This window comes from Artibeus jamaicensis, unplaced genomic scaffold, assembly GCF_021234435.1.
Source record: "Artibeus jamaicensis isolate MK-2021 breed Jamaican fruit bat unplaced genomic scaffold, CSHL_Jam_final contig_76, whole genome shotgun sequence".
NCBI lineage: Eukaryota > Metazoa > Chordata > Mammalia > Chiroptera > Phyllostomidae > Artibeus > Artibeus jamaicensis.
Genome location: NW_026521954.1, coordinates 12,621,623 through 12,645,690, shown reverse-complemented (window position 1 = coordinate 12,645,690; position 24,068 = coordinate 12,621,623). Strand labels below are relative to the sequence as shown.

The 24,068-nt window shown below is 40.2% G+C and overlaps 1 protein-coding gene across 6 annotated transcripts in view; it reads left to right on the top strand.

Moving 5' to 3' along the window:
* RBPJ (recombination signal binding protein for immunoglobulin kappa J region) overlaps window positions 1–24,068 on the top strand; it is a 220,256-nt gene that overhangs the window by 104,079 nt on the left and 92,109 nt on the right. For 2 of the 6 annotated variants that reach the window (XM_037156728.2, XM_037156726.2), the window contains exon 1: window positions 1,178–1,273. The exons of 2 other annotated variants lie outside the window; for them this stretch is intronic. Coding sequence is in view for 2 of the 4 variants with exons in the window: in XM_037156729.2 (XP_037012624.1) it covers window positions 983–1,041 (59 nt within the window). In the remaining 2 variants the exon portion in view is untranslated. 2 more of the 6 variants (XM_037156729.2, XM_037156727.2) reach the window with 2 other exon arrangements.

Here is a 24,068-nt window from a genome sequence, read left to right as displayed (position 1 = left end):
GCGTCGGATTCCAGTTCTCCGGGTTTTGGGGCTCCCTGAGGGAGGCAGATTCTGGGAATCTCTAGGAATTGAAAGGGCACGGGCTGCGGGGCGGGGGGGGGGTAGAAAGGGGTGTTGCAGGTGGGGGGCGGGGCTCAGGCCCTGCTCCTTACTGTTAAATGCCTAGTAGGTCCAAGTTTGCTCTGGAGTTGGGGCGGGCTTTCAACCTTAGGTTGACTTAAGTACTTTTCGGCAACGTCCAGTGTGCCAGGCCTACGGGAGAGCCTAGGCAGAGTCTGTCCCAAATACACCGGGGTTCACACACGGCTGAGGGCTGCGAGCGGTCCTAGGGAGGCTCTCGCAGCAGGCAACTCTCTGCCCAAGCGGGACCTTCGGTTGGAGCGCGAGACTGGGGAGTGGCTGCTCTCAAATGCAACGCATTTTTCACCACCGAGTAAAATACACGGCGTTCTGGCGGGTGTCTGCGAGGTGGACGTTAGGGATGCCTTTGCCAGAGGCCTTGGCCTGACCTCATTTCACGCCCAAGGAGCAGAAAGCTAAGGCGACAGAGCTCAACTGCAAAAGTTTTCCATTTACAGAGTTCTGGAGGGTCGAACCAAGTTGGACACTTGTCCTCCCCTCTAGCACCGGGGCGTGCAAGAACGAAGATAGTTCCTGGTTTGTCACTGGCTCGAACTCCGGGCATCTGTAGCTCCAGCACCCAAAGCTGATATTTGCATAAAGGAGGCGTCCAATGAACATTTGAATGAATGAAAAGGGCTGGGAACCAGAGTGAGCGGGAAGCCACTTGGAAAACACCCATTTGAGGAGGTGTTTCATCTAGGCCTGTGAGACGCGGCAGATTTTCCCAGGACCTTCCCCTCGGCCCCGCCTCCTGACCCCTCCATTCCCCGTCCCCATTGTAATCCCCTCCGGTTTTCCTCAGTCTTCACGTACGTCTCCTAGGGCGCGACTCAAAACCCGGACAACCGGAGCACTCCCCATGGACCTCACAGAGGGCTCGCCCGCAGAGAAGCCGCGTGCGCATGCTCCATCGCCTGGGTAGGTTTCCAGGGAAGGCAGCGGACAGGATTCCCTACTTCGCTGGCGGCGCGAGGCGTCTGGCTGTTCGCTTCGGCTGCGAAGGGGAAAGGGAGCACGGGGGCTGGTTGGAATCAGGAGTGAGGAAAAAGGGAAGGGGCGGGGGAGAGGGACCAGGGAAGGCGTCGGGGGAATCTCGCGAGGGTTGGAGTTTTGGCGAGAGTTTGTGGAAGATGGCGCCTGTTGTGACAGGGTAAGTCTGGGGGAATCGGAGCGCTGGGAACAGGGAAAGTTGCGGGCGTCTCGCAGCCCGTGGCTGTCGGCACGTTCGGAGACCGCGGCGCGCTTGGCGTCTTGGGGCCGCGGGGGCGGTGACGCGTGCGCCGAGCGCGGCGGCGTGTGGCGGTGCGCTGCTCGCTCTGAGCCGCGGTGGCTGGGGCTCCGGTGCGTGAGGGCGGGCGGCGGCGGCGAGGCGGGCGGGTGCAGGCGTGAGTGTGGCAGGGCGCACGGGGCCTGGGGGTACCGTGCCCACCGCGCGCCTCCCGGCCCCCGCCCCAGCCTCCCAGCCTCGCTTAGCTTTGTTCCTCGGGTCCTCGTCGCCTTCTCGCCCAGCCGGTGCCCCCGGCCCCGGGCGCTTTGTCTTCCCCTGTTGCCCCCCGCTACTCTCTACCCCCGGTCCTTTGTTTCACCGCCTTGGGCGCTTTGTCCGATCCATCGCGCCCCGCATCCCTTCTCTATCACCTCCGCTTATCTGTTCTTCCTCCCGTGTCCCTTTGTTGTTTCTCTCTCTGTTTGGTACCCCAGTGACCTGCCACAGCCCAGACACCAGATTTGGTTTTCTTTTAATTTTTTTTTCATTATTTTTCTCATGTGTTACCCTCTCACCTTTCTGTTTGGTCCTTTATCACCCCCAGAGGCTTTGTCTGCCCCACTCTTTGAGTGGCTTTTTCGCTTGGCACCCCCCCCCCCCGCCATTCCCCTCCTATCATCAGTTGATTTATCCACTACCCACTGTGTTTGTCAACTGAACTGTCTCAGCCCAGGGGACTCCATCTGGTGCTTGTACGTGCAGTAGACCCCAGAGTTAGTTATTTTTGTGGGTCTGAAGATGCATGGGGATACTTACTTTCCTCCTCTGCGCTCCTCTCCGCACCCCTTTCTCTCGGGATTACGTGCAGCTCCCCCCCCCCCCCCCCAGTTTCTCTCGGGATTACAGTGTTCCCAGTTTTCTTCACCGTTTCTCTTTGGGTCTGTGGCTGTTTTGCTTGGAAACAGTAACCCTGGAAAAAGATCGGGTCTTTAGTTCTGACCCCTTCAGGTCTTTGGTTTCTGACGTCCTAGGCCAAGGGCAGCTGTCCTAGCTTTGCTTTTGGCTTACCTGAGGGTATTGTAGGACGGTTGGAAGAGACGCAAGACACTTATTTTTCTGTTGGTGTGTGAGAATAATTTCAGATATCCACGTTGGTTATTCATTTGGTATGTGAGTAGCAGTTAAGTCCATTTTGATAAAAACTTGTGTATATTGGGGTGGAGAATGTCAGCGTTTTCTGGACTATAGGTATGGAGTGCAGTTTTTTTAGAAGTAACTCCTGTTTCGTAAGGAAAAAGGAAGGCATCTTTCCTTATAAATTGTTTTATTTCTTCTTAGTTATTAGGTAGTTTACACTTAAGTGTTTTTGCTCTGTAGATTAATGACAGCCCTTCTGCTCCATCTTTGGAGTTTAAATGAAGAAAGCACGTAAAGACTGCAGTTTCTGGTTGGTGAATAGTGCTTCTAGAACCTTTGTGGAATGCGTTAATGAAATGCACTGAAAGACATTTAAGTAATTGTTTTAAGGTGCTGGCACTTCTAATGTTAAAGGAGGTTTAAATGTTCAGAGTGCTTATTGTTATGGTAGTATTAAAAGCTTGGAGTTGTGTGGGGTGTGGGAGGAGGGTGGTGTGGTCTATTTAAAGGACCTGAATATTCTGATGCTGGGAATAAGAGGTATTAGTTAGATTTATCAGGATTTCCTCCCTACTAGTTGGTCCGCATTACTTTTAGAAGACATGTTACCCATATAATCATTTGGAATGTCACTTGATTTACAAACTAGAGTTCCATATAAAGTGCTACTAGTAGAGGATATACAGGATTTAGTGTGAGGAATGTTGGTGTAATGGAAAGCATTTTATTTGAAGACGGTGATTAGAATTAGTTGTGTGGATTTTAATCATGTTTTATAAGTAATGTGTGAGGCTTTTGTGAAAATTTGCAGCCTGGGTTCCATGAGTGGATTTTTACCAATACTCATTTATTTACCTTACATGTTCTTAGCGTATAATCATTCTTTTGAAGGTAAAATCTTGAGCACACTGTTGTTTTGCACTATAAGCAAATGTTAAGTATTGTAATAATAGAAGGACTTGTGCATATAAGAAGGATGCCGATATCATAAAAGCAACTTGTACAAAACAAGTTGTGTTTTTTGTTTTCAGAATGTGTGTAAGACCTGTATGTCATGACCAAACGACACTAGATTATATCAAGCAATCGCATATTTAGAAATATATGGCATGAGCTGTGGTTGGGAGACTTTCTTTCTGATTATTGATGATTAAATCTTTATGTACTGGTTATGCATATTGCAGATATGTCTATAGAGGGTATATTTGTAGGAAAAATACAAGGTTCACTTGCAGTATTTTCAGATTATTCTAATATATGCTCCTATGTGTTAAATTTCAAACAGTTTTGTTAAAAAGTTACCTCTTGTCCTATGCTAACAGATTTCTATCAGTGTCTCTTAAGTGGCTAAGAAAAAAAATGGGAGAAAAGCCACTCTTGCCAGCTGTAATTCATTAAGTCATTTTTGGCACTCTAGATAGATAAGATATAAGGGGGGGGAATGGTGTGTTTGAAAGTTCTTGCAAATTGTCTTAATTCTACTATTTGGTCATTTTTAAAAATAAAATTTAAAACCCTGGGACCTGGCTTAATACATTATTTTGCATTTTGCTTTCTCCTAGTACTGAATTTCATTTTATTTCAACTAGGGGCAGTATTTTCTCATGGATTGACTAAAAGTTGTTATTTTTGGCATCTGGCTTTGTGATTATTTCCAAGTTACTCTACTTCCCCTGGGCCAATTTCCCAACTGTGTAGTAAAATGGGAATTGAAACAACTTGCCACATCTGCACAGGATTGCTGTGCTTTAGGATTTGCAGAGAGCATCCTTTGGTGAAAAGTGTGGTTAAAGTCTAGGAATTGTTACTGAGTTAAGCTGATGTGAAATAGGTCTTATTTTATAGGAAGTCAGATAGGTTATGAACTAAGCTCTTGGTAAGTCACAGTGGTGATAGTGGGTTAAAAATCCCCAAAATATGTATTATAGTATGGGTAATAAAACAGATAGTTTCCCACCTATAAGTTTAGGGGTGGGGGGAGTAAAATAAATTACAGGGTAGGGTGTGTATGTGTTTGTTAGGGTTCATGTTGTATAAGAGACTAAAGGTCTGTCAAACCCAAATGTCATAACATTGTAAAATTATGGGATGTTTTTCTTCTAGTGACTTGTTTTCTGCATGTGGTAATATTTTTAAAAAATAGTAGTACAAAATGCTTTCATTAGGCTCTAGGCTAAGTCTGTTATTAATAGTAATGATTAACTTTAAATATTCCTTATATTTTGGATCCTTTGCCAAGAATATTTTCTAACAAGGCTTGCCCCTTGGCCTAGGAAAGTATTCTGCATGTGGGAGCACACACACACACACACACACACACATACATACACATGACAAAACCTGTTGCATTTCTATTCCTGGTAGATGATATCATGTCCTATGTAGTTCTCCAAGTCAGGTTTCTGGGTTCCTCACACACTAATCCTTTACATTTAATCACTGACAACAGATCTTTTTTTTTCTTCTGGAAAAATTGCTTGAATCTGTCTCCTTCATCCTCACTGCCACAGTTCATACTCTCATAATTTCTCAGCTGGATTACTATAGACATTGGCAGTTTCTGCTTTTAGACTCACTACCTTTATCCACTTTCTAGTCTTTCTAAAGAGCAAATCTGGTCACTTCACTCCTACATTACAAATCCTCTCAATGGCTCCCCCTAGCAGCCTTCATTAAGAGAGGCAGCAGAATGGATAGTTTATGAGCTCACATTTAGAATTTAATCTGAACTGGGTTCCAGTTCTGTCTGACACTTAAAACCTCTGTAACATGGGCTGATGATCTAACCTCTCCTTGCCTCTTACATCAGTTGCAAAATAATTCTTAGCTCAATGGGTTGTTGTGAGGATTAAATTTTTGAGCACATAGCAAGTGCTCAAAAAAAAGTTAGCTAGACAATATATAGGGTTCTCTGTTTCATTTACCTTTTTCTAGATAAACTGTTCGCCTTTCTCTCCCTTCATATTTGGTGCTCCAGCCTTATTTAAGAAGTTGAAGTTCCCTGCATGGAATTAGCAGTTTAATGCGTCCCTGTGTGCGAGAAGTGCTGGTGTTAGTTGGTTATTATGCAAGACTTGGGTCTGAGGTGGTTCCAACGCAATCCACCAGCCTGCATTCAGTGCCTCATCTGTGTGTTCTTAAAGGACCCAGTATAATTCTGTTAGAAGTGTCATACTAAATTGTAATTTTCACAGGCAAAGGCTGTTAGTTACTTAGTGGCAGTTAACATTTTCTTCTAATCATTTGTGTATTCTTAGACTCAAAAGGGTGTTTAGTTTATGGTAAAGATTCAGTAAAGGGTTTTAAAACAGGGCACTCAGTACTTTGAAACCTGGATGCAAAATGATTCATGTTGGCAGAATTTGATATGTGCAGGGAATATACTGATTCTATAGGGAGTTTAATTGTTCAAATACCCAAAGGAATGGATATTTTCAGCTACAGGTAGTCTCATAGCCCCTGAGAACATTATAGTAACACTCTCAGGCAAAAGTTCCTTTTGGATTATTAGAAAATACTATATTGCTTGTGTGAAACGGACAAACTTAAATTTCACATTAAAAAAAATGGTTGACTATCAAGACTTTCTCAGTTTTTATTATTTTGCAGGGTTTCAAGTACTTCTTAGATGCGTAAGTTTAAGGTATTATAGATAGCTTTTTATGGGGGATCCATGCCATTGAACAGGTTATGTGGACAGGTTATTTACAGATAATTTCTCCAAGCTTCCAGTTCTACCTCTATAAGATAGGGAATGATAATTTTGTTGTGTTTACCTGCCAGGCACATTGTGACTATCAAGTGAGGTAAACTGTTGATTAATTATAACCATCAAGTAAAACTAGGTGTAAGTTATTTGTAAATAGTAAAATTCTTTCTATATTTTAGTTATAATAGTTGGTTTCTCCTAGTAACCTTTCACAGGCAGGGTTTAAGGTAGACTTTTTATATGCAACCTGTGGTTTGTGGGCCATGTTGTAGGAAGGCAGCAGTGTATTTAGTGCAGAGGACCGCAGCCCTTCAAATATGTGCCTTGGTGTTTTGAGCAGACATACTTGGTAAATTACTGCTTGACCACAGATGTTGTCATTGAGTCACCCCCAAATTTTGGGGGTCTGCTCCTTACTGCTTACTTCTCTGCTTGGACAGCAGTAATACTGTAGTAATGTTGAATGCCCATCTCTCAGACACCCTGCCCACAGTTCTGGATGCCCCATAGGCCTGACACACCCTTACGGTGTCATGTAGGCCTCATTAGGCCTGCTTCTGCCCAGGGAATTAAATGATATCCTAAAGGTGAAAGGGGTAATATATTTCCTGAACATGCTACTGGGGAGGAGCAAGCATCAAAGGTACTATGGTTTGGTTTGTATAATTGGTACTACAATAGTTACCTGTCTATATAAATATTTGTGTAGGTTTGTTATGTTGAGACAGTGCACAGTGATAAGCATGACAACTTTTCAGTCAGATTGGTAATGTTCATGGCAGTCTTGGGAATATTTACACCGTTTTAAGTTTACACAAAAAGAGGAGTTAGAAACCACTGCTTCGTAGGTATTCTAGGTGGCAAAGCCTTGCAGTGAAAATGCTGCACCTGTTGGATGTGATATGAAATACAGGGTCCTGCAGAAGTATCGCCTTTGAGTGTGGTTGGTAGGGTAGGTGAATGTCTTGCACGGGATGGTCAGCAATTTGAACATTTCACCTAAAATGTCATGTGGTGTGCTTGAGTGTGATATTGTTCTGTTGCAGAATACATGCTTATCATTTTGTAAAAAAGGTTTGGTATAGATAACCATCTCATAAAAAGGGGGTGTTATTTGTGCCAGACCTTGTATACTAGACAACCAAGTTGACCCGTTTAATTCTTCTCCCGTGCTTCTTTTTAAATGCCTAGTAGTTTTAATTTGGCTTTAGAGCTATTTTTTTTGTGCATTGTGCATCAATGAGGATATAAAACTGTAAATAAGAAATCTCATGAAAATTTTATATAACCAGGGAAAATGGTTATTACTTTATAAAACCCTATTTTTTTTATTATTATGGTAAGGATTGTGTTAAATAACTACAATGTTGGTTGCCTTATAAAGTATAGAACCAATGTTATGGATTTTTAAGTATATGTTATCGATTATGCTATTATAGTTCTTCCAATTTTTATCTCCCTTTTATCCTCCTCCTCCTTAAACTGCCTCTCCCCCCCAGTATCCTCCCTGCACCCTTGGTTTATGATCATGGGTTGCACACATAAGTTCTTTGGCGTCTGCATTTGCTATACTATTCTTAACCTCCCTCTGTCTATTTTGTGCCTACCTATTATGCTTCTTATTATTCCCTGTACCTTTTTTCCCCACTCTCCCCCTCGATAATCCTTCATGTGATCTTCATTTCTGTGATTCTGTTCTAGTTGTTTGCTTAGTTTTTGTTTTTTAGGTTCAGTTATAAGTACAGGTTATAAGTTTGTTGTAATTTTACTGTTTATAGTTTTTGATCTTCTATTTCTTAGATAAGCCCCTTCATCATTTTATATAGTAATGGCTTGGTGATGGTGAACTCCTTTAACTTGACCTTATCTGGGAAGCACTTTATTTGCCCTTCCATTCTAAATGATAACTTTGCTGAATAGAGTAATCTTGGATGTAGGTCCTTGCCTTTCATGACTTTGAATACTTCTTTCCAGCCTCTTCTTGCCTAAAAGGCTTTTTTTTTTTTAAAAAATTAGCTGACAGTCTTATGGGAACTCCTTTGTAGGTAACTTTCTCCTTTCCTCTTACTGCTTTTAAGATTCTCTCCTTATCTTTAATCATGGGTATCTTAATTATGATGTGTCTTGGTGTGTCCCTCCTTGGGTCCAACTTCTTTGGGACTCACTGGGCTTTTTGGATTTCTTGGAAGTCAGTTTACTTTGCCAGATTGGGGAAGTTTTCCATCATTATTTGTTCAAGTAAGTTTTCAATACCTTGCTCTTCCTCTTCTTTTTTCCAGCACCCCAATGATTCAGATGTTGGAGCACTTAAGGTTGTCCCAGAGGTTCCTAAGCCTCTCTTCATTTTTTTGCACCTTTGTTTCTTCATTCTGTTCTGGTTGGATGCTTATTTCTTCCTTTTGTTCCAAATCATTGACTTGAGTCCTGGTTTCTTTTGCTGCTTCAGTGTTGTTTCCCTGTGTGTTTTCCTTTATTTCACTTTGTGTAGCCTTCATTTCTTTCTTCATTTTGTGACTGAGCTCAACCAGTTCTGTGAGCATCCTGATTACCAGTGTTTTAAACTCTGCATTAGATAGGTTGTCTATCTCCTCGTTGCTTAGATCATTTTCTGGAGTTTTGATCTGTTCTTTCATTTGGGTAATTTTTCTTTGTCTAGGCACATCAGTCTAGATGAATATTTCTTTCAGTCATTGGTTGTTGAACTTCCATGCAGTGATTTTCTGGGAGTTCTGGTTGTTCTTTGTTTTCAAATTGGTTGTTACCCTTTTGGTTGTGCGAGGAAGCAAAACATTTCTGCTTATGCCTCACCTCCATCTTGTTTTTAGAATCCTGATTTTTTTAAATATTATTATTATAATCAACATACTTTGGAACTAATCTTGCTCCAGATAGAACATACTAGTTTTAAACTGGTTTGCATATTTGAAATGAGTGTTTGCTTTTTGGAAAACTGCAGACACACTAAGATGTTGCTTTATTTTGCAGTATAATTTTTTAATGACATTATATCATGGAGCAGTTTTAGGTTTAGAGCAAAATTGAGGAGAAGGTACAGAGATTTCCCATGTACTCCCCCCCACACATAAATAGCCTCAGTGTCCCCCCACAGAGTGGTACATTTGTTATAATTCATGGATGTACATTGACACATTGTTATCTCCCAAGTCCATATTTACATTAGGGTTCACTGTTGGTGTACATTCTTTAGATTTGGACAAGTGTATAATGTAGCTACAACTACATCTGCAATGCAGAGTGGTTTCATGCCCTAAACATCCTCTGTACTCTGCCTGTTCATCTCCCCCTCCTCCCTAATTCCTGGTAACCAGTGAACCCCGTATTGTCTCCATAGTTGCCACCATAATTTTTTAAGTCATTTAACTTTTGATTTGAGAACATTTTTCACACAAAAAATTATGTAGTTCTATACTAACCTCCCGATCCATATAGCAAATGGAGCAAGCAGAAATATTGAGGTTCCCAGACATGAAGGAAGGGTTACAGTAAATGAAAAGTATAGCCATGCTTTAGCAGTTCTTTATAATTGTTTTTAATAACATTAAAGAAATAGTTATTGAGTACTTACTAGGTATAAGACACTTGTATGTACTGTTGTTATAAAGATGGCTAAGAAATGGTCTGGTGAATCTCATGATTTAGTGGAAAGTGCACAGATAATTATAATAGGAGAGGTTATAAGTACTGTACCAGATGTATATAATGTTGGTGAGAACACAGAGGTGTGAATGATATCTCTTTTTTTATTGATTATGCCATTACAGTTGTTCTATTTCCCCTCTTCTGTCCCCCTCCACCCTGCACACCCCTCCCCCACCATTCTCCCCCCTTTAGTTCATGAACACGTGTCTCAAGTTCTTTAGATTCTATATTTCCCCTGCTATTCTTACCCTCCCCCCTATCTATTTTCTATCTACTGTCTGTGCTGCTTGTTTTCTGTACCTTCTCCCCCCTTCTCCTCCCACTCCCCTGTTGCTAACCCTCCATGTGATCTTCATTTCTATGGTTCATTCCTGACCTAGTTGTCCTCTTAATGTGCTTTTGTTTTAGGTGTGGTTGTTGATAACTGTGAGTTTGCTGTCCTTTCACTGTTCATCTTTTTTATCTTCTTTTTCTGAGGTAAGTCCCTTTAACATTTCATATAGTAAGGGCCTGGTGATGATGAACTCCTTGAATTTGATCTTATCTGAGAAGCACTTTATCTGTCCTTCTGTTCTAAATGAAAACTTTGCTGGTATAGAACAATCTTGGTTGTAGGTCTTTGGTTTTCATGACTTGGAATACTTCTTTCTAGCCCCTTCTTGCCTGTAATGTCTCTTTTGAGAAAAATCCGCTGACAGTCTGATGGGAAGTCCTTTGTAGGTGACTGTCCCCTTATCTCTTGCTGCTTCTAGGATTCTCTCCTTCATTTTAATCTTGGCTAATGTAATGATGATGTGCGTTGGTGTGTTCCTTCTTGGGTCCAACTTCTTTGGGACTCTCTGAGCTTCCTGGATTTCCTGGAAGTCTATCTCCTTTGCCAGATTGGGGAAATTCTCCTTTATTACTTGTTCAAGTAAGCTTTCCACTGGTGGCTGTTCCTCTTCCCCTTTTGGTACCCCTATAATTCGGATGTTGGAGTGTTTAAAGATGTCCTGGAGGTTCCTAAGCCTCTCCTCATTTTTTGAATTCTTGTTTCTTCATCCTTTTCTATTTGGTCATTTTTTTCCTCTTTCTGGTCCACTCCTTTGATTTGAGTCCCAGTTTCCTTTCCATTACTATTGGTTTCCTGTGCATTTCCATTAATTTCAATTAGTTTAGCTTTCATATGTTCCTCTAATTTGTGACTATAATCAACTAGTTCTGTGAGGATCCTGATCACCAGTGTTTTGAACTGTGCATCTGAAAGTTTGGCTATTTCTTCATTGCTTAGATTTATCAGCTCTGGGGCTCTGAGTTGTTCTTGAGCCACGTTTTGATCTGTTTGTGCCTGTTATCTACGAGGAGAGGCGCCTTGGTGTTTGCCAGGGTGGGGCGACCCAGGTTGCAGGTTTGTGACGCTGTATGTGGGGGCGGGGTCAGAGAGGGACACTGGCGGTCCTCTCGGCTGGCCCAGTTCGCCTCATTGCTCGCCCCTGTCTGCTAATCTGAGCGCAAATGTGCGTGTCTGCCGCCCTGCGCCAATTGCTGGGGCCTGCGAGAGCTGTCTGAACACTCACCTCTTCACTGGTTTATCTGCGTGCAAATGCGCGACCGACTGCAGACGGCCAGCAGTGCCTCTTCCCTGGGTTCCGCCAGTAGTTAGCCCACACCTGGGATCCATGCACCACCCGGATCTTTTTTGCCCGACTGGCTCCGCTGCTGGTTTCGCCCCACTCACCGGTTTAGCTGAGTGGTCCATTGTTTCCGGACTCCGTATTCGATTTTCTGTGTGGTTTAGTTGTGTTTATTGTTGTTAAAACTTGGTTGTTTTTAGATTTGGTTGTGTGAGGATGAAAAGTGTTCCTACCTACGCCTCCATTTTGGTGGAAGTCCATGAATGATATCTCTTAATTGGAGGGAAGTTCTTAGAAAACATGAGAGTTGATAAGGAGAGGTAGGAAATAAAACTGTAAAAGTGGTTGGGGCCTCTTATAGAAGACCTTGAGTACTAAGCTACAGATTTGAATATCAATCGTTGGTTTGGGGTGGGAGCAGGGAACTTACCAAATGCTTTTGAAGAGGCAAGGCTGATGTAAACAGTATAGTAAAATAAAATTGGGATTGATGGACGTCATAGGACAGGGGTGTCAAACTCATTTTCACCAGGGTCCACATTCAGCCTTGCAGTTGCCTTCGAAGACCCAAATGTAATTTTAGGACTGTATTAACCTTACTATTCCTTAACAGTTAAGCAAGAGCCTGGCGCTGCCTCAGGGTAGAAATAAGGTGCTTGGCCAGATAGAGCAAGGTGGAGGGCCGGATTCAGCCCTGGGGCCTTGTGTTTGTCCTGTGCCATAGGAGAAATTGAATCAAGGTCTGGTTTTGGTAGTTCTGGGAATGGAAAAACGAAGCAGTTAATTGTGAGGCATAGCAGTTTAGGGGGCTTCAGAATCAGTACACCATCTCTAAAGTGGACATGAGGCTATGAGCGCCTTAAATACTCTTAAGTTTTTCTCTTGTCTAAACAATTGTAGAAAATACTTCATGGCAGTGATGTGAGGATTAATGACAGGGGAAATAAAATGGCTAGCTCAGTTCTGGAAGTTGCAGGTCCTTCACCTTCCCATTTCTGGAGTAGAATATAAAGGATAATTTGGGTTGAGGAAAAACAGCTGAACAATTGAAACCTTGGTGATGAATTAATTAGAAATGGGAAAGTCTGCGTGAAGTGAACAGGTGTAATATAAGAGAACCACCTAACAGTGTTTCGTTTCTTTTAGCTTTTAAATAAATGCTGGATACTTAGCATACTTCTGTAACATTTAACATATTTCTGCAGTTTATAAATCTATATTATCTATCTGTCTGTCTAATCTCTCAGTGAGCTCCATAAGGACAGGATCAATATTTTACTTATCTTGCATAATTAGAGCAACTGCTAGAGGCCAGAATGTTACCTATTGTATGAATATGACTTGTATGGATTTAATAATGTACACCACTTGCCACTAGGTGGCATTTAGTTTAAGTGATAAGGCTTACATTCAGCAGAGATTGGTTTTTCTGCATAGAAATCCCAGAGAAACTGACCCCTGGATTTTATTCAGTTTTCTGCCATTTCTGGACTACACTTTTTGAAGTGAAACATAAAACGTACAGCAAAAAGAACTCAAAGTATTAAAACATAGAAAAGCACAACGTCATTAGAATATGTCCTGTAGAAAGTACCTGAAAGGAAGGAGTCTCAGTGATATTCACAAGTGACTAAATTTTCTATCTTTAAATGTATTTAAAGTGGAGCTTGATGGGTAAATTTTAAGCCATGGTTTTTCTTGAGACTGTGGATTGCTTTAATGGAGGAGACTGGGAATTTGTGTCTCATTGAATTTAATGAAAGATGATGAAGTGTCCTCTGTAGGGCTGCTGGGCTATGACTCTGTGTTCTTTTATCTATATTTGGTATATTGTACCCTGCCCGTTGTGGAGTAACATAGCATAAACTGTAACTACATCCTTTGTGACAAATGTAGATGTTTTCTCAATCCATTGGATTCAGTAAACTTCAGAGCTGGAAAAGACTTTTCTAATCATTTGTTCTAAAGTAGCCACTCACTTACACATAGGCACAGACAGATGAAATAATTTACACTTAGCTAATGGCTGAGATACTTTAAATAACTGAGCTGGTACCTAGTTCCTGGTTTAATTTTTGGGAAGAGACTTATGCTGGTCTTTTAGTCTTTCCTACTTGTAGCACTCAGCTCCCTTTTAATGATATATTTGCTTTGGTTTTAAATTGTTTTTAAAAAGTTTTTTCCCCCACCGGTTTGTGGGGACTTAAAGGAAGACTATCAATCTCTTAGCCCCAAGCCTGGCTGGTGGAGTGCTGCTGCCAGTGTTGCTTATTAACCAGTCAGTTCTGAGCCTGCCTGTTCTTTCCTCTACTGTTTCCCTGTTCTTGATGCTGCCTGTGTTCTTTATCTTGTATTTCTGACTGACCAAGGTGGCCTGTTTGAGAACACACTTGTTCTCACTGCATCCCTTCTCACCCACTCTGCTTTAGTGAACCCTCTTCAAGAACTGTCTGGGTTCAATTATCCCTGGCTTCCTGCGATCTCTCTCTTGCCTCCCTAGGCAAGAGTTTTACCACCTGCACTAAATTCCAGCTGTCTGAGTTTCTAAAGCATCGGAAATGGAACTACAGAATGGACTGAGAAAAAAGAAGACTGTCACATAGGGAAGGAGGCCACAACTTGAAATTTTGTACTGAAAGATGGGCTCGTTTATGAACCTGATGATTTTCATACTGTCATTTTTTTTTTTTAGTGTATATGTCAGTATTTCAAGATAGTATTACTTTCTTGACTGTGGGATTCATTCAATCTGTCATATCTGTCGTCTGTGCTTATCCAAATGTCAAGGAAGTGAATTAAACCATTTCAGCATTCAAAGATAGTAGTGATAGTTATGGTAATTTACTTACAGCTTATAATGAGTATCATTATTTTATTAAATGGATAGTACTACTGAATTAGTGGGAGTTGCTGCTTCACTATTGTAATTTTTTTAAGCTGTAGCTTTCAAAGTTTATTTCATAGTTATTGGTAATACAGCCATTCTTCATCCTGGCCTTCCTCCATGATATACAGTGTGTTGTGTACATTTTCCATACACAATTTAGTAGCATGTTGTTCACTTAACCTAGTTTTTTAGCTGGAATTTGTAAGTTGGTAATTAAATATCTTTTAAATTACATTAGAATTTAAACTCATGCAATTGCTTAGGTGGGCAGTTGATTTGTTTTCTCATTTCATTTTTAGCTTATTTCTGTATTTTAGGGAAGTGACTATTTTGTGGAAGTTTTCTTAATGGTTAATTAATTTCACCAGGTTATTTTCTGATCAGAAAAATATGTTACAGAAACTCACAAGTTAAATATATTTTGTGAAGTGAACCACTATAGTCTCCCACCAGAAGATTCACCACTGTTAACAGTTGGGAATATATTCTTTAATTTTTTAAATGGAAATATTAACATTCTCTTTTATATTAGAAATATGAAAAATAATTTAGCAGACATAGTATTAAGGGGATTAGGGAACTGACATTTGGTTGAGTATCTACTGAATCCTCAATTATACAGTGAGGGAGAAGATACCCCATTTTATAGATAAGAAGTCTGGAATTTAATGCAAGTTCACACAGCTTTGCTTCTGCCTTTGCCATTTGCACTGCCCTATACTTACTGATACAGCAAGCTTCCCAGCTCTCAACTAGATGGCTAGACTGTCCCAGATAGAAGTCTAATATAAGGCTTTAAGGAAAAAGGGATTATATTCTTCTCTATTGGATTACTTTAAACATAAATCTATGTTCTAGAAACGATTTCAAAATTAGACTTGACTAATCTTTGAATTTAATAGGTTCTCTGAAGTAGAATTATTTATCTTAAAGAAATTTTACTATTTAATATTTTAAATTTGTCAGGCATTCCTGCAATGTTGTTATATCAGTTAATCCTTCTTCAAGTGTATTTTCAGTTTTTTTCTATTACCTTAACTTCTTTTTTGCCTGATAACCAGTTCTATGGTCTGGTCTGTAAGAATTGCTTAATGTCAATTTCCATTCTTTGGCTCTGTCTGATTCAAGCCACTGCCATATCTTTTTCTTATCACTTGTCTCTTATTTATATTCCCATTTGTGTCACATGTTAAAATCTGGGTTTTTTTTTTTTATCTTTAAACCTCAATTCAGTCATCAGCCCGTTTCATTTTTCTGCATTCTTTGTTTTTGTTGACTGTGATGTCTTTATTCTTATTGACCATGCCTTTATTCTTGATTAGCAAGACACTATCTTTGTCGCCTGAACATTCTATCTTTGCTACCTACTCCTCTTCCAGTCTTAAATATTGTGATTTGCGATCTTTGTCTTTCTCTTATACATTTTTTACTTTATATTTGTATCATCAGCTCAGCTGTTCAGATCCGTATTTCTAAAGCTCTTACTGGTGGTTTTGTAGGTCCACAAAACTTGATTTTTCCAAAGCAACTTGTTTTTCTCACCACCTAGACCTGTTACATCATCTTTTAAAGTAGGCTTAATGTATGATATTAGTGCTGTTGTCTATCTAGCTGCCACAGGAAAAAAAATAACTATTTTTCATTTCTTCCTACTCTCGTATTTTCTTATTTTGTTGATGACCAAATCTTTCCCTTTTCTGCTTCCAGATTTCTCATCTCGTATATTCTGGGCTCTCCTTGCTCAGTGCCATTGCTTTATCCTCAAGGCATGCTGCATCTCATGGTTGGACTGTTGTCACAGCCTTGTCAGCCTCTTTCCCCTGCCATTGCTTCCTTCCTTAATTGATGTCTGTTGGTGGTTTGTGGGAGCTACTTGGTAACCTAATTTTGTTGTCAACTGTGTATATAGATTATGATTTTGCTGTCTAGTTGCTCTGTCTTTCATGTGGGAGACATTAAAAAACTATGCTGCTAACACAGCCATCCTCAGTTCCCATCTGAGTTTTTAAAAAGTCATTACTGAAATACATGTTAATTGTAAACAATATCAATATAAAGTGAATAAGGTAGTTTTCTCTACACCAATTCCCAACCCCCAGAAATGTGCACTGTTTACTTACAGTGAGCATAAGAGCCTCAGGAGTGGTTTGTCCTTGCTTCTGGCTGGAGGTGGTCTTCTGTGCTCCTGCAGAATGTATTTCCACGCACATGTGATTGTTAAAAGATTGTTTGTGCTTTAGTCTGTCCTTCACATAAACTGGATCATACCAATTATAAACATCATCCTGCTCTTCTGCTACTTGGGAACAGTACTTCATGTGTAGTTGTGGGCAGCAGTAGGTGTGACTCCCAATTGGTTTTTTTTGTTGTTTTTTAAAAATTTTTGCCCCAGGATATGTTTATTAATTTTATACAGAGGGAAAGGTGGTATGGGGAGAAGAGAGACAGACACACCTGCGACCTTTTGGTGTAAAGGATGATTCTTCAACCAACTGACCCAGCGGGCCAGGGCCCCATTGTTCTAAATAGCTGCTTGAGGAAGTAGACTTTGTCATTTTTTGCATTACTTCCAGGAACACATCTGTGCATGTGTGGCGATAACTAAAATCTGGATACTTTTAGTGGAACCACTATTTTTTTATCTGTTTATTGGGCATTTATATTTTTCTTGTGAACTGTGTATTTATAACTATCCATTTTCTGATGAAATGTCTTTTTCACGTGTAGGAACTTTTTATTTTCTAAATAACACCTTTTGTCAATTTATATTATTTTCTCCTAGTTTGTTTTTTATTACTCATTCTGTTTTATTGTCTTAGTTTAAATTTTTTATGTAGTCAAATTTGTAGCATTTCCTTTGGTGTATTTTGCTTATCTTTCTCACCCTAAAATTATAAGAAGCATTCTTGTATGTATTTTTATTGGATATATTCTTTTACAATTAAAAAATAATTCATCCCCTTACCCTTGATAGGAGGAATTTTCCTTCCTGTGTATTATGTGATGTAGACTAACTTTAATTTTTCCAAATGTATAACCAAGTGTACAGCATTTGTTCTCATACACCCAATTTTTTTTGTCTTCCCTTCTGTTGAGAATAGAGCTGTGTGTGGTTCTTAAAAGTCAGGTCCTTGGACCAGCAGCAGTGGAATAATAGGGGCACTTGTTAGAAATGCAAATCATTTCAATCCACCCAACTTCCTGTATTAGAAGCTCTGGGGGTGGACTCCAACAGTGTGTTTTACCAGGTGATTCTGATGCCCGCTGAAGTTTGCAAATCTGTGTGAGAACTTTCCTCTAAGGGGGAGAACTCCCCTTCAAGGGCGAAGCCCTTGTTTGCACTCTAGACCCCATCTCTGCTACTCTAAGACGTGGGTACTAGCCAGCTAGCTGTCCCTCTCTGTGGGTTCAGTTTTTACCTTGTTACTGAAGCATTATTCTTGACAGTATACAAACATGCTGTTATTTCTCTCTCTGGACTCCACACCCCTCTATGCCCTGTTTCTCTTTTCCCCTTTGCAGTAACCTTCCTGTGAAGAATTCTATCTCCAGTTACTCTCACTCTGTTCTCCCTGAACCTGCTTCAGCCAGGTTTTGTCTGAACTGTCCCAACAAAACCAGCTCCTCTCCACACTAGCGAATATAGTGGTCTTTTTTTTTTTTTCCAAATGTTATCTGACTTGATCAGTAGCATTTGAAATTTTGGATCACCCCCTTTTTATTCAAACATTTTGTTCCCCTGCCTGTAGAATACCATCTCCTGGTTTTCCACCTCACTACACTAGCACCTTTTCTTGGTTTCCTTTCTGTTGCTTTCACATTTTATCACATTTATCCTGCTTTTTAAATTTTATTTATTTATTTTAGGGAGAGAGAGAGGAAGGGAGGGGAGACAGAGAGACAGAGACGACTAGAGAAACACTGATCTGCTGTTTGACCTGTGCATACATTCACCCATGATTCCGGCATGTGCCCCAGTGGGGATTGAACTGCAGCCCTGGTGTATGGGGGCAACGCTCTAAGCAATTTAGCTAACTGGCCAAGGCTGCCCTGATTTTTACTCCCACATTGTGCTTCTTCCCTGTTTCATTTTTCTCATTTGCATTTGTTAACTTTTAACAGTATGTTTCATTTGCCTTTTTATTTTCTCTTTCTCCAACTAGAACATAGTATGTGGCATGTAGTGGGTACTCAGTATTTGTTGAATGAATGAAGTGTTCTTAAACAACATCACTTTTTTAAAGCTCTGGGTTGTTGTTTTTTTTCCCACTAATTTGAAATCCTGCTTTTACTACTGTTTGTTATACTTGACACCGTTTTATGAGCCCCCTGGTATTAATACAGATTCAACTAATGTTTTAAATATAATCTGTTAACTGAATGTGGTGTTCAGTAGTCTTGAGGTCTGTTGCTGCCTTTAGCTTTTGCCATATATGGTGAGGAAGGTAGTGTTTTCTCTTTTACAGAACTTAACCAATTTCACCTGCTAGTTGGTGGGGGAGTTGGAATTCACTCTTGTCTCTGGATTCCCATTCAATTGCCCTGAACATCTTCTAAAAGAGGGTGTAATCTAGTAGGTAATATGCTACTGAGCCTTCCTGCTCTTCTCTCCACCCCCTAGTTTTGTGGTTAACTCTTGAGTCATCCGTTGACACATGATTGCTTGCACCACTTCCCAGAGTAGTACCTTCCTTGATCCAGGTAGAATCTGAGGCAGGAGGGTAGAGTTGAAAAGGAAATGGTTTATGTGAGATTTTTAAAAATTGACTTTAGCTTTTAGAACAGTTTTATTTGGGGTTTTGTCTCAGCATTTCATTATACAACTTTGGAAGAAACTTGTTGTAGAAAGAACACAGGCTGGTGGTCATGATACAGATTTTATTCAGCACTGACTAATTTGGTGATATCTCTGCTTCACCTTTTTTCAGCGTAAATGATATCTCTTTGATCTAAGCTTTAAGTTAAATGTGATACCATACGTGTCAGAGAGCTTAGAAAGTAATTCTCACACTACATAAATGAAAGGTATTACTATTGAGAATGACTCAAGTCTCGCGTTTCTGGTATTCCAGATACATTCATTCTATTATACTGGAAGACTTTTAATATTATTTTATGTGTTATATAAGTCATTTTAAAGTTTTGACTGTTAAATTTTGTTTTTCTAACTAAGCAGCTATGGATGTGGCTTAGAAACTGATGAGCATCTTCAATGATGAGCCTTTTTGGAGCAAGTGAAAGGGTGCTTACAAATGGTAACCACAGTTGCAATGAATTCTGTGTTTGTTATTTGTGAATCCCTAAGGGTGAATGTGTTTTGAGGGGGGTGAGTTAGAATAGTACAAACTTAGAGAGTTTCTATTTTCCTAATCTTTGGAGCTGTCATTCTACTACTGCTCTTTTTTGTGACTTTGAAGAAATTTGAAATGCTCTACTCTTTTGATGATTTTTTTGCTAAACAATATTCAGGCTAATGCAAAGGTGAATTGCAGTGTTAATATGTTATGGATGAGATTTCTGTCATCAGATATGTTTTGCTCTCAGCAACTGCTGTGTGTGATAGCACTTGTGGATGATTCGTGGCTTATGTCTAGTGTGTAGAGCTGTAAACATGGGTTGTTTGGAACTAAATATTTTATACTGGTATGATTAGCTCATACATATAAATAGTTTTAGGCATAGTGCCTGCACTCATTTTTCAGAAATAATATGATTTCAGTATGAGTTGAGTAGTTCTAAATTGTTAATTATAAATTATTAAAAGTAGCTTTACTCTGAAATGGTAAAGACCATGCCTGGAGATGAGCTACAAGAAGTGAAGGAGCTATGGTATGTTCAATTAAAAAAAGCTAGGAGATAAAATTTCTGATACTAGGAAATGTTTATCCCCCTTCCCCATGAAAAGAATGGGAGATGGTAAGAACAGAAATAGTTGAAACAAATGAGGATCTCTGAACAAAAATACCCACTCTTGTATATGTGCTATTATGGTCAGTATTTATGAATGTCTTAGAATATATATATATATATATATATATATATATATATATATGAATTATTTTTGTATTTTATTATCCTAATAGATTCACTTTATTTTTATAAAGGTAGTGCTTAACATACTTTCTGATCGTAAATTGTTGAGTGTTGAAGATGTTAAAAAAGTACAGATTAAATATGCTGTTAAAGTTAACTTTGTTGTTGTTAAATTGGCTTCATTCTTCCTAGTGGTTAAAAGAGTTTAAACTTTTACAGTCACATCTGTTCTTTTATTTTGTGAGACATGTTTTCAGGAGGATTTTTATGCACATTAAAAATAACATTTTTCGTGAATTTAGTTATTACCCATAGTCACTTTTAGATATAAAAGCATTCCCAGTGAGTTACTTCTGATTCATAACCAAATTTTAGCAGAGCAGATGTAGACTACCAATGGAATAATTAGCCAAAAGATGTTAAGGGGTTAGGGAGCCATTTGTATAACATTTAACTTTAATTTCTTGGCCAGTTTATATGAATAATTAAAGTTTTAAGTCTGTTAAAATTTCTTCTCTTGGGATTTCACAGTTGCTGTTGATAGCTATAATCACTAGGGAAGTGGAAATATTACTTTCATCAAACAGATGGCTTTTCTAGCACTGGTTCCTAACAGTGCCTACTGAGGTTCATATTTATGTTGGATGATTTCCTGATCATACCAGTGTGGTATACCTTTGAAAGATCACACCTGGTAATAGACTGTGATGTAGATATTAAAATGACCTGGTGAACTTTAAGACTTCCAAAACTTGGAAGTGAAATATATATAGTCCTGTGCTCCCAGGGAAGGTAGTTTGTTCTTGTGAGAGGAATCACCTAGTAGTGGCTACCAGTGCCTGTGCTGTCATCTCAAGGATTCCTTAGCTACCAGTTCCACTCCCTAACTTGCATTAGCTCTGACACCACTGTACTGTTTTGTCCCTGCCTCGGTCAGATGGCCAGTCCATCCAGTGCTTTGAGGCTCTGGCAGATGTCTGCTAGGGTTCCTTAACCCTATAGGGTAGGAATAGGTTAAGGAACCTAACCTATAGGATAGGTTTCTGTTGTGTATGAGGAAGTTTGCTGAGAATACAATGTGGAGGGCCTTCAACAAAATCACATATTTTTTTCAGCTCCGATGTGAACATTTTCCTTTTCCTGTTGAAGATCTAAAAACATGCACACACATATTGGGTACCCATGTATACTTTACTCCTGAAATTTCAAAAACGCAGTTAACTATTAAGATTCTAAAAACTTTGCATTTGCAGACTATATTTATTCTATAGCAAGAAATATTTTTAATGTATTGATTATGCTATTACAGTTGTCCCATTTCCCCCCTTCATTTCCCTCTTTCCTGCACACCCCTGCCGACCCACATTTCCCCCCCTTTAGTTCATGTCCATGGGTTGTAAGTTCGTTAGCTTCTACATTTCCCATACTGTTCTTGCCCTCCCCCTGTCTATTTTCTACCTACCGTCTGTGCTACTTATTCTCTGTACTTTTTCCTCCACTCTCCTCCCCCCACTCCCCTGTTGCTAACCCTCCATGTGATCTCCATTTCTGTGGCTCTGCTCTTGATCTAGTTGTTTGCTTAGTTGGCTTTTGATTTAGGTGTGGTTGTTAATAACGGTGAGTTTGCTGTCTTTTTACTGTTCATATTTTTTATCTTCTTTTTGTTAGATTAGTCCCTTTTAACATTTGATATAATAAGGGATTGGTGATGATGATGAACTTTTTGAACTTGACCTTATCTGGGAAGCACTTTATCTGCCCTTCCATTCTAAATGAAAGGTTTGCTGGATAGTCATTTGGATGTAGGTCCTGCCTTTCATGGCTTTGAATACTTCTTTCCAGCCCCTTCTTGCCTGTTAAGGTTTCTTTTGAGAAATCAGCTGACAGTCTTATGGGAACTCCTTTGTAGGTAACTGTCTCCTTCTCTGTTGCTGCTTTTAAGATTCTCTCCTTATCTTTCATCTTGGGTGATGTAATTATCGTGTGCCTTAGTGTGTGCTTCCTTGGGTCCAACTTCTCTGGGGCTCTTTGAGCTTCCTGGACTTCCGGGGAGTCTTTCTTTTGCCAGATTAGAGAAGTTCTCCATTATTTTTTCAAATAAGTTTTAAATTTCTTGTTCTTGTTCTTCTCCTTCTGGCACCCCTATAATTAGGATGTTGGAATGTTTAAATATGTCCTGGAGGTTCCTAAGGTTCTCCTCATTTTTTTGGAATTCTTGTTTTCTTCATTCTTTCCTGTTTGGTTGTTTCTTTCTTCCTTCTGGCCTACTGCATTGATTTGAGTCCCAGTTTTCTTCCCATCGCTATTGGTTCCCTGTGCATTTTCCTTCATTTCACTTATTGTAGCCTTCATTTTTTCATCTAATTTGCCACCAAAATCAACCAATTCTGTGAGCATCCTGATCACCAGTGTTTTGAACTGTGCATCCGATAGGTTAGCTATCTCTTGGTAGCTTAGATGTATTGCCTCTGGGGCTTTGATCTGTTCTTTTGTTTTGGCCATTTTTTTTGGGGGGGGGTCTGGTCGTGCCTGTTACATATGAGGGGCAGAGCCTTAGGTGCTCACCAGGATGGGGCAACCCAATCTCTGTGGGGCAGGGTCAAAGAGGGAGCAATGGTGCTTGCTCTGCTCTCTCTTGGATTTCAGTCCCTTTTGCCACTTCCCACAAGCAAATTGGGCCCTTCTGGTGCTGGTTCCTGGGTAGGTGGGCTTGTGTACATTCTAGGACCCTGTGGGTCTCTCCAATGAACTCTCCTGTGAGGCTGGAAGTCTCTTCTGGCACCTTAATCCCCACAAGTGGTTTCAGTTGGTGCTTTTCGGCTTTCTTTCCTGGCATAGGGCCCTGGGTTGCATGGTCTGTCTTGTTTTCCCTTTTTTGCCTGGTTTATCTGTAGGCAAATGCATGACCATGGTCAGCCAGCTGCCTTGCGCGTCTCACTGTTGCCACCTCACACCTGGGGTCTGCCAGCCGCTGCTTTTTCCTGCTGCAACCCCTCTCCGCTGGCCGCTGACTTCGCCCTTCTTACCAGTCTGGATGAATGGTTGTTGGACTTCCATACAGTTCAATTTTCTGTCAGTTCTGGGTGCTTTGTTGTTTCTAAATTTTTGTTGTCCTTAATTTTGGTTGTTCGAGGAGGCACAGTGTGTCTACTTACGCTTCCATCTTGGCCAGAAATCCAAGAAATATTTTTTGAAGTCATTTCTTAAGGACATCAGAAAGAAGCTCAGTGACATTCTGGAGATACTGTGAAACAGGTTGTATTTTTTGAAAGGTAACATGGGGCTTTTTTTCTTTAATACTATAACTTGGAGGAAGTTTAAGTGTGAATTTAGGCATGGTGGATATCTTAGACCTACTAAAAATTCTCAGGAAAAAAATTCTAGTGTTTCACGCCTGTTGGAGTTGGGACGCTGGTGCCATTTGTGGAGACAAGATAGCACTGAGGTAAATGGCATGCAGAGGAGAGCTCAGTTAGTGTCGGGGAGAGGTTTTTGGTTTTGAGCATGTGGAATTTGAGGCCCTTGTGAGAGAGCTAGATGAAGAGACCCAGTGGCCAATTGTGTATATTTTTTATGTCTGTGGTTCCTGGAGCTCAGGAGAGAGGTCAAGGTTGGAAATACATGCTTGAAGACTGTTAGGTGGTAATTTAAACTTCTGGAGTGGGCAAAATATCCTGGAGAGAGTTGGAGTTAAGCAGA